Source organism: Chrysochloris asiatica, unplaced genomic scaffold (genome assembly GCF_000296735.1).
Source record: "Chrysochloris asiatica unplaced genomic scaffold, ChrAsi1.0 scaffold00047, whole genome shotgun sequence".
NCBI lineage: Eukaryota > Metazoa > Chordata > Mammalia > Afrosoricida > Chrysochloridae > Chrysochloris > Chrysochloris asiatica.
The window spans coordinates 11,097,320-11,108,421 of record NW_006408565.1 but is presented as its reverse complement, the minus strand read 5'-3'; the positions used below and the strand labels follow the sequence as shown (position 1 = coordinate 11,108,421).

General features: G+C 47.8%; 2 protein-coding genes across 2 annotated transcripts in view; one reads left to right on the top strand and one right to left on the bottom strand.

The window, feature by feature from the left end:
• The first annotated feature begins 3,351 nt into the window (after positions 1-3,351).
• On the top strand, positions 3,352-4,701 carry CD52 (CD52 molecule). The gene is made up of 2 exons (XM_006862385.1): positions 3,352-3,405; positions 4,570-4,701. Exons 1-2 carry the CDS (start codon positions 3,352-3,354, stop codon positions 4,699-4,701), a joined length of 186 nt encoding a protein of 61 aa, XP_006862447.1.
• Positions 4,702-5,607: 906 nt separating this feature from the next.
• LOC102835428 (absent in melanoma 1 protein-like) overlaps positions 5,608-11,102 on the bottom strand; it is an 18,137-nt gene continuing 12,642 nt past the window's right edge. The window contains exons 15-19 of the mRNA XM_006862384.1: positions 10,802-10,941; positions 10,292-10,415; positions 7,377-7,535; positions 5,810-5,969; positions 5,608-5,696 (exon numbers count right to left, since the gene is read on the bottom strand). Coding sequence (XP_006862446.1) covers positions 5,608-5,696; positions 5,810-5,969; positions 7,377-7,535; positions 10,292-10,415; positions 10,802-10,941 — 672 coding nt within the window. The remainder of the gene's footprint in view (positions 5,697-5,809; positions 5,970-7,376; positions 7,536-10,291; positions 10,416-10,801; positions 10,942-11,102) is intronic.

The window sequence follows — 11,102 nt, the reverse complement described above, 5'->3', positions numbered from 1 at the left end:
TGCTCCACAGGGATAGGGCTTCTGAGACTGTAAATCTTTAGTCTCTTTCTCCCTGATGCGACTGATGGGTTTGAAATGCAAACCTTGCAGTTAGTAAACCAATGCTTAACCCACTCTGCCACCAGGGCTCCTGAGGAGGAAGGTGGTAGTGATGGTGATGGCTGTGTGCCGTGAAGTCAGTCCAACTCATGATAACCCTGTATAGGGTTTCTGAGGCTATAAAACTTTACGGGAGCAGAAAGTCTCATCCTTCCAGGAGGTAGGTAGGAGCCTTGAGTGTCACATTAAAGGAGCTGGTCTTGTTCCTTATGGAGACTTATAGGGGATGAAGTGAAGATATGGACCAAGATTTTCCATCCTACTAGTTAAGGTTCAGAAATCAAGTTTGGAGACGGTACACAATGAGACATAGGAGTCGGGAGATCATAGTTTTAACTCTAGCTCTGTCATTAACCTGATTTGGGGCCTTCAATTTTCTCATCTGTAAAATGGAGATTTCTCAGGGCTTTTTCAAGGTTGGTTAAGACAAAATGCGATAGAGATACACACACACACCCCACCTCACCCCGCCCAAAACAACAACAAAACAGAGAGAATAGAAGCAAATATTGTTAAATGATGATGCACAGAGGCGATTTTAATCATTGCAATGAAATGATGAGTGTAAAGCCTATGTTCTCTCATGTAAACTACCACTCAACTCACAATTAAAAATAAAAAGAGAGAGAGAGGGCAGGAGAGGAAAAAGCACAAAGTCCCTACTTCCTTTCTCAGGTATAGACAGGCTCCAGACATCTCTCCATGCCCCAAGTCCTGAAGACTCTTGAAAAACCTTCTAGCATTCTCCTGAGACCAACCACCATCAACTCCGTCTCACACCACAGAGGAGCCTCAGGGTGTGGAAATGAAACTTCTGAGGTATCTTAGTTATTTAGTGCTGTTATGACAGCACATTTATTCTCTCACAATTTGTTATAGTTGTTGTTGTTAACTGCCATTGAGTCAGTTCCAACTCATAGTGATGTTGTACAGGGTTTCTGAGGAGCTTGAACCACCAACATTGTAGTTAGCAGTTCAGTGCTTACCCTATAGTATCACAGCAGGACTCTTATGATTTAGGAGCTAAAAGTCTCAATTCAGAGCTCGGCCTCTAGGGAAAGCCTTTTCCCTCTACCAGCTCTGGAGGAAAGTCGTTCTTTCCTTTCAACATCTGTGCTCCTGGCATTCCTTGGAGATAGCCATGTGTCTTGGGTCTAGGAGGTTCTCAGCACAGGGACTCCTGGACATGCTTTGCTCTTGGCAGTTCTTTCCTGGTGGTAGTAAGGCCCCTTCTCTGCTCTCTTCTGTCTCCTTTGATCTCTTGCAAGAGAAAAGGTGATGGAGACCACACCCCAGGAAAGCTCTCTTTACATCAGAACAGGGCTGTGATCTGAGTGAAGGTGTTGCATCCCATCCTAATCCCCTTATAACTAACTGATTGGCTGATCACACCATAGACGATTACATCATGACATAGCTGCCACACTATATCCTTACGTAACTACCAAATCCTGTGAATCATAGCCCAGTCAAGTCAACATGATTCTGGGAGACACAATTCAATGATAGGAGGTTTGTAAGTAAATTTTCACAAATACGAGTCTGGCATGTAAGAATTCTCCTACACATCCCCAGCATGGAGAAACTGCAGCATGCCTGTTGCCAGGGCTCATCCTACCCAGCTGCCTCTTTGTAAGGGAAAGATGACCACCTAGCATGAAGGAGCCAATCACAGCAGGACACTCTTGGATTTTCACATGGGCCTCCTGTTTCCGAGCCAGTCTTGTGTCAGGCTTCCAGAAACCTCACTGACTCTCATGAACCCCCTGAACCATTCAACCCCACAAGTACCCCAAAGCATCTGAGAACTTGATGGGAGCAGGGAGAGATGGGCTCCTCCCATTTCCCTTCCCTCCCAAATCCCCAAGACTCCCTGCTACCTTCCTCTGCAGGCTTTCTCTTGCCAGTCTGGAGTCTCAGTGCTATTTTCCTTTTGAGCTTGTCTCAGTCAGGGACCAGAGGCCTCTAAGGGCCCACTCCGGATTGTTTCCAGATAACCATAGAAGGAAGTGGGGTGGGGAGTCCCCACTTAGTACCTGGCATGCAAATAAGACATCAGATAAAGAAAGGGGGAGTAGGTATGGCAGGCAGAATCTTACTGCAGAGTCAGCAGCCTTTGGGCCTTCCAAGAGGCTGGTTGAGGAGCAGCCTCATTGGCAAATTCTAGGGTAGTCCCAGAAATTACACACATGACTCTGGCTTCAGATAATCTGGATTCAAGTTCAAATTAGATGGGCTCCACCATTTACTACCTTGGACAAGTTACTTAACCTCTAAATCTCAATTTCTTCATCAGAAAATTGGGTATAATGTACAGCCTCGATGAGTGAATCAAGGCATACAGGATTAGGCACTGTTTAATCAGCTTTCTGATTCATCTCACTGCCCCATCCACAGTTGAGACTTCATAGTCACTCCCCCTTCTACTGGAGTCCAGTCACTTGCCTGTCCCTCCATGAGGGCCCCTCCCATCCAGCCTAATTTGAAAGAAACTCTCCATCTGTTATTCTTTTTGCCCAAATCACACATCACTAAGCTTTAAGAAACTTCAGAAACAATCCCCTGTCTTCTTATTTGAATGAGGAAACTGAGGTCCAGAGAGTACAAAGGGCTTGCCCACCCATGGCACTACTGTGATTTGTGCTAGCAGCCAAGTTTCCTGACTCCTAATCTAGTGCTCCATCATCTTCAGAGAAACCCACCACCCTCCTTCAATGTTCCTTAGGCCTCATTCTGAATCTGGGGCTCTGGCTCTAGCCCTATCTTGAAATTGAAATCTATCCCCAATCATTTCTCCTTCAACTCCTATCCCTTTTTTAAAAAGTATCAATAAAATATTGATGGTGTATCAGCTTTTAAATGGGTTATTGCACTGTTTGTTGGGAGGCTCAGACAGGTACACTTTCTGGCCCAACGTCTTGAGAGTCAATCCCCAGCATGTATGAGCCCAAACCTAGGGCCCTAGTCACTGCCTCACAGTTGCCCCCTTGGTTTTCCCACCGTGAGATTCAGCTTGGTCCCTATCCTAAACCCATCACCTGCCAGGGCCTTAAGCCCCAGGGCTAGGTATCCTCAACCACCAGGTCTATAGAAAGGAAGTACTTCCCACTTCTCTGCAGGCCCTCCTTCCTCCGCTATCACCCCGCCTCCTCCACTTCATGGTTCAAAAACAACCAAGTTAAAACAGACAAGCAGTCTTGGACTCATCTCCAAAAGCTACTAAAGCAAGAGAGCCTACAAGATCCTCTCAAGATGAAGGGTTTCCTCTTCCTCCTACTCACCATCAGCCTTCTGGTCATGATCCAGGTAAGACTAGCCCCTCAGATCTCCTGGCATCACCCCCCAGGACTCCCCATACCTGCCCAGGAAAGGAGGGACAGAATGCAAGCTCCTGGGGACTCAGTCTTCTGCTATGGGAGCAGAGGCAGACAGGCCCCAGAAGGGGAGCCAAGGACTCAGGAAGCCTGGCTGCCCAGTCTTCCAGCTCTTCTGGATGGAGTGAGATTGTCTGGGGCTGCCCCTGAGCAGAAGCCTAGTAGTTGAGACTGGGGAACATTTACAGGGTACAAGGCACACTAGGGCACCCAAGGTGTGTTGTGGAATCGTAGAGAACTAAGAAGTCTCAGAAATCAGACCAAATTGAGGATGGCATCAACCCACAGGGAACCTGGGAAATCAGTTCTGTTAGGCGCTGGGAGGTAGGCATGAAACTGACAAATGAAGTTGGTCTTGTTTTGGAGGCGGTAGTGGACCCCACAGAGAAGTCTGGATTTGGGGAATTCAAAAAAGAGCAAAATCCCCCATTCAGATCAGAAACAAGTAGATCTCAAATTCAACTACTCTCTTGGGAGGCAGCTTTGGCAGCATCCCATATGCCCAGAGAGGACGAGTTAGTACAGGAAACAGAAGCCATCAAGTTCTCGATCAAGAACAGCTTGATCAAGCATCAAGCTCAGTGTGATTGCCATCAAAAATAGTTTAATCTCTATCAGGAACAGCTTGATCAAGCATTAAGAACAGCTTGGTCACCATCTTAAGGGAGGTCATTTCTTAAGGGAGGCAGTTCCACCTTGTCCACTCTATTTACCCACCCATTCACCCTTTACCAAATGCCTTCTCACTCAGCCCTGTCTCACCTAACCCTCACAACTGTGAAGGACTCTTCTCCCTATGAAGAAGACATGGAAACTGAGGCTCAGAGAGATTTTATATATTGCCCGCATAATAAGGTCAAGAGCTGTGGGCACATTTGCTGGGTCTGACTCCCTGCAGAACACTGGGCCATCCTGTGTCCCTTGACACTAAAGGAGCTGGTGGCCTGGGAAAAGTAAAATGAAAGTTCAGAAGAAGCCAAGGGGTCCCTCCAGGACCTTGTGGCAGACATAATGGTCATATGCAAGAGAGAACTGAGCATTGTTTTACTGGGGGATTCAAAAGTCCCTTGAGATTCCTTCACGTCTCCTTTTGCAGATACAAGTTGCAGTCACCATGAACAAGACCACCAAGAAAACGAATGCAGCCTCTACACTTAGTGGCCTGGGTGTTGGCAGTGTCCTCCTCCTGCTGACCAGTATCTTCATCCACCTATTCCATCTCAGTTAAAGTGACATGCCTCAGCCCGTGCCCAAGAAACCACTGCCACCATGATGCACAGGAAGATCCCCTCCCCCTCGGATCCTTGGGAGGGGTTGATGCCAGAGGTCACCAGATTGTGGAAATTGACAGGGCAGCGTCTTGGGGGCAGTGGCTAAAATGGGGAGGTCCTGATGTGGAGGGGCAAGAGTCACACTGCAGAGGATCAGTAAAGTTTCCTTATACTTGGAATGAGATTCTGTGTGTGGTCACTGGGCAGGATTGCAGCAGCGCTCCCCATCAGCTAGAGAGGTGACACCAGGGAGTTACCACTACAGCTTCTCCACCCCAAATGTTGATGGCCCCCTGCCCTTAGGACCACCTTGCAGGGAAGAGGCTCGGACCTGCCATACCTTTCTAAGTTCATTTGTTTCACCTGCCCCTTGGTTTCTGGGAATAATAGTTCCAAAGGACCTCCTTTCCACAACTAGACCCCAGACATCTCCAATATCAGAGGCTCAACGCCCCTCACCTCCGGAGACGTGGCTCAGAGCAGGATCTTAGAACACTACATCTGAAGCAATTCTATAAAGGGCAGCACTTATCAGTTTGTCCAGTCCTAGGGCTCCCTCTGCTGGCAGATGGAGGCCTTGCATCTGAGTCCCAGAACTGGAGCAAAGAGGAGAAACCAGCCTGAGTATTGGAGGAAGAGGGCAGTGGGCGAAGAGTTCTCTCCACTCCACACCTCCCAAATATCAAAGTGCACAGAGACGAAGGTATTTGGGAGTATATTAGAAAACAACTTATGATACAACAACAACAAAAAAAAAACCCTGTAAAAACATTTCATCTTGGCGACAGCCTCCAGATCTCCAGGAGGTTGGGGGATGGGGTGGGAGGGGAGGTGGTGTACGGAGTGGAAGGAAGAGGTGGGGCTCAAAGCACTTGAATGGTCCAGATCTGGGAGGCTCTGTCCTTGGCTAGCTCCCACAGCACCGTGTGGTCCCGGTCATAGCCTCGGCCTCCTGAGGGGGCGGAACAGTAAGAATGGGCAGTAAGAGACTGTTAGAGACAGCTCAGGTTTCCACAATCCTCAGCTTCCTCAGCTGCCCTCACCCCACACATATCGACACCTTACCCTTAACATCCAGGATCCGGTCTTCAAACATCTGACTGCAGATGTGGCCCGATTCCTTGATGCTCCATGTCTGGCGGGGCAGGCGGCTCTCAGCCCACAGCACCACTTTGGAGCCCGTGCTGGGGGGCCCAATCACCTGCAGACTCATGGTGGGGGCCACCTGCAGCCCCAGGATATCATAAGATAGTTCTTCCTCACAGGGACTCCACCAAACCCAAGATGCCCTCAACACACCCGGTCTGAATCCTGCCTCTGAGTTTTGGTTTCCTTGGAAATGGGGCGCTGGTTGATGCCAGAGTTCAACATGGGAATCATAAACTCAACAAAAAGCAAACGCACGGCTGTCGGGTCGATTCTGAATCCTATTGATCCTACAGAGCAGCAGAGGCGATTGCCCCATTGAGTTTCTAAGGCAGAAAATCTGTAGGAAACTGCTCTTTCTCCCACAGAGCAGTTGGTGAGTTCGAACTACTGAACTTTCAGTTAGCAGCCCAACACTTAACCTACTGCACCATCAGGGCTCCTCAGGAATTATAAAAACACTAGAAAAATATTAGCTCCTCCAGGAAGCCTTCCATGATATAGGTGTTAGCCTTGTATAAGCCTCTCTGGTTCCACTCCACTCATTAGCTGTGTGACTTTCAGCAGCAATTTACTTAACCTCTCTGTATTTTGGTTTCCTCACCTGGAAAATGGACAGTATAATAGGACCTGTCCCATAGTGTTCCGTACAGATAATATGTGGCATTCATGCGAAGGACTTAGTACTTACTGCTAAGTGCCTAGCCCATAGCAGGTGTTATTCTCATTCAAAGTAAAAGATGAAACCCTTTCAAAGGCCTACAAAGACCTACACGCTTCACATCCTTTCTGACTTTATCTAACCTGTTACTTTCTCCCTCATCCACTTCACTCCAGCCACACCAGTGGTCTGGCTTGGTCCTAGAGAATACTGGGAATGTTCCTACCTCAGGGCCTTTGCACTGGCTATTCCCTCTGCCTGGAACACTCTTCCTCAACATGTTCGCCTTCAAATGACACCCCAGGAAGAGCTTTCCCGACACTCCCTATTCTTTCTTGATCTCTTTTTCCTCTAGAGCACTTTGCATCATGTAAGCTACTAAGATATTTTACTTGTTTCCCTCCCCATTAAGATATAAGCTTTAGGAGGACAGGAGACCCTTCTGTCATCTCACTGCTGTATTCCCAACATCCAGGCAGGGGCTGGCACATAGGAAGTGCTTAGAAAATGTTTGTGGAATGAATCTGTCATTCTTAGTAGGATTCCAGTCCTGACCCAGGATATCAGTGTGTGGGGGGTTATTAGGAGATCTGGTTCAATACTCCTGCTCTGCAGGTGGAGACTGAGGCCCAGAGAAGAGCATGACTCACCTAGAGCACACAGCCTGAATTTTCCCATGCCCTCCCCAAGGGTCCTGGTTCCTGAGCATATCTGTCTTTCTGGCTCAAAGGTGGGACCTGCTCCTGATTGGCCTGGGATTCCCCAAGGTGGGCCTGGGAGTTACCTGGGCCCCTGGTATCCCTGCCCCAGCCGCTCAGCTGGTACCTGGTTCTTCAGTAACCCGTCCTCGTAGTACCAGATGCAGCTGCCTCCAGCTCGGGCTTCGGAGACCACCACCCGGCCTGCTTTCATGTCCTCCACATGTTCTGGCACCGCCAGGAATCCCCCAAGGGCAGCATTCCAGAGGCGGAAGTAAGCTCGGCGCTAGTGAGGAGGGGAGCCGAAGGTCAGAGGTTCCCTGGTTAGGGACGCTCTTACTTGGCCCCAGCACCCCTAACCTGAAGCTTTCACCCATTCCTTGCCTCTAAACCTGCTTCAGCTGTTTCTAAGTCACCCCTTCTTTCAAGCATATATACTTACAAGCACACTCACAGCACACACCCACAGTCCCACGTCCACAGACACACTTGACAAATGTACCCATGGTGCACATGGTTGCACAGATGTTCACAGCAGACACATCCCAAAGCACACACAGGCCAGCACCACCTATTCCAGGTCAGGCTCTTCTACTTGCTAAAAAGACAAGTGAGCATAGGAACCCAGATGTGCACACACACTCACAGAACGAAATGCATGCACACACCTGTGTGTCACCAGGTGGTGGCCACTGAACATCAGACCTGGCTGGGGTTTTAAATGGGGGTGAAGATAATAACAGAAATAGTCATGCTCACAGCTAATGCTTGTGGAGTGTTAACACACACATGCACTGCTATTAGGGTTTTTACATACATCATTTACCTTCAGTCCTCACAATCATCCCATGGTATAGATTATCCCCATTTTAAAGATGTAGAAACTAAGGCTCATGGAGGTACAGTACTTGCCCAAAGTTGCAGAGCAAATCCTGCCTACTTCTCTGGGCCTTCATCTCCCCATCTGTAAAAACATGAGGAACGGAGATGCTCTCCAAGATTTCCTCTAGCAATAATGTGTGCATTTGTGAATAAAGGGACTAGGTAACTACCTCCATACAAAGACACACATGCTTTCACCAATATCACAAATACAGGCATACACACACAGTCAGAAGCAAACTCCCACAGATGAATGAACACACCCAGAGCCACAGTGTACGTGCAGAGCACACAGACAGACGCATGGACACACATGACAGCCTGGACATAGAAGTACCCTCAGACATGCCCACACACAGACCCCACGGCGATGACACCACATAAATGCACACAGGTAGACATGTACAGGCATGGCATATCGTGAAGTGAAAGGATGGTGGGCACAGGAGACAATTTCTAAGCCCACATGGACCAACTCTGGTTTTTTGTTTTGTTTTTTTTAAATTAACAGTAATACATGATGGCTTCAAAAAGCTCACGGACCATGGCATGAAAAGACAATGGAATTTCTCCATGAACTTCTCGAAGCCTTCTTCTTGTACTATCATGTCTATTAAAGAAAAACTATCTCTGTTGTTATGAAGGGCCATTGAGTCGATTCCAACTCACAGTGACCCTACATAGGGTTTTCGAGGAATGGCTGGTGGGTTTGAATCACACACCTTGCAGCTAGTAGTCCAGTGTTTATCCTACAGTGCCACACCAGGATATACATGTACATTAAATCCAGGGATTTCATGGACATTATTCCTTCACTGACGAAGATAAAGTTCTTGTTTTTCTAAAGTGAAATGATTTAGAGAAAAATATTAAGTAGCTAAAGGTTCCAAAAGAACCATGATGTAGAAAACACTGTGACAATACTTGTACTGGTTTTGTGTCACCTAGATTCGGCTATGGTGCCAGACTGTTGGTCAAACATTGGTCTAGATATTGCTGTGAAGGTATTTTGTAGATGTAATTAACATTTACAATCGGTTGACTCCAAGTAATGGAAATAATGTGGGTGAGACTTATCCAATCAGTTGAAGGCATTATGAGCAAACATTGAGGTTTCCAGAGGAGAAGAAATTCTACCTCAAAACTGTAACAGAGAGATATACCTGAGTTTCTAACCTGCTGGCCTATAGATTTCAAATAGCTAGTCCCTATATTGAAAGTGCCATGGGTTGCCAAAAGAACCAACAGATCTGTTTTAGAAGAAGTGCAGCCAGAATGCTCCTTGGAGGCCAAGATGGCCAAACTTTGTCTCTCATACTTCAGACATATTGTCAGGAGGGACCAATCACTGGAGAAGGATATCATATTTGGTAAGGTGGAGGGTCAGAGAAAAACAGGAAGACCCTTAACGAGATGGATTGGCCAAGTGCAGCATCGCTGGACTCAAACATGACAACAGTGGTGAAGTTGGCCCAAGATGGGGCAGTATTTCATTCTGCTGTGCATAAGGTCGCTATAGGTCGGTACCAACTCAATGGCACCTAACAACAACAAATAATCTTGTGAGCCAATTCCTCTCTCTTTCCCTCCTTCTTTCTATTTATACATATACATATATATGCATATATATATATATATATATATATATATATATATATATATATATAGCGAGAGAGAGAGAGTAAGAAGGGCTGGGGGTAGGGAGTTCTGGTGTGGCGCTATAGGATAAGCACTGGACCATAAAGTTGGTTTGAATCACAAGGTTAGCGGTTCAAATTCCCCAGCCGCTCCTCAGACACTCTATACTTTGAGGGTTACTATGAGTTAAAACCGAGTCAACAGCACTTAACAACAACAATAAATATATAGGTGTGTATGTGTGATTACACATATAGAGTCCTGGTGTGGAGCTGCGGGTTAATGTGCTGGACTGCAAAGTGAGTTTGAACCACAAGGTCAGTAGTTCAAGCTCACCAGCCGCTCCTCAGAAACTCTATACAGGGTCACTATGGGTCAGGGTCAGAACCAACTGATGGCACTTACCAACAACAAACACTGCTACACAAATGCTGAGTTGGGGAACTATGGATAGATCACATCCAGACAGACACACACCCAGGCAGAGTGACACAAACACTCTCAACCCGACAAGCTACTCACTTGCTTGATGGGGTAGAGGGAGCCCACCCTCTGGGTTCCACTGTATGTTAGCCAGTTGGTGATCTCACAGCTGCCTACCAACCACTGGCGGCCCCGAAAGTCACTGTGCTCACACAGCACCCAGCTGGGCCCAGCAAGTGCCAGAGAGAGAGGAACACAGACAGACAGATAAGTGGGAGAGGACATATGGATGTCAGAGCCTTCCCCACTTCCTCCCCTACCTCCTTTTCTCCCACGTGGGGACTCCTCTTTAGGTATCCAGGATAGGGAGGGAAGCTTGGAAGTAGTTATGGAGTTTTCAGGGTAAAGTAGGGGCCTGGAGAAGCTAGTTATACCCTGGAGGCTAGACGTTAACCTGCCGTGACCCCTCTCAGCCTGTACTTCTCCCTCCTGCCTGATTAGAGGTGGGGGCAGGGCAGAAGAAAAGAGTAGGAGGAGGCCAGGATTCCTGGGGTCTCACTCATCCCCCAGCAATCCTGACATCTGCTGGGCCACCCAAAACACACTCACATGCCCCCCTTGATCCGCACGGACAGCACGTGGTTGTTGAAGCCCTCGGCTTGCAGGCTCCGCACCTCACCATTTAGTTCAATCTCCTTCCCCTCGAAGCATTCCAGCCCATACAGGAAAATGGAGGGCTCTGAAAAGTGCTGGGGGGACGAACGATGAAAGAGGGATGAAACTACATGACAGGAGTGCAGATCCCAGCCCTGACCTCACAGTCCCAGACTCCTCAACTCTCAGCTCTATTTCAGGATCTTCCCTCCTGAGCTCCACAGTTAGGGCCACTGACTCCAACACTGTCGACGGG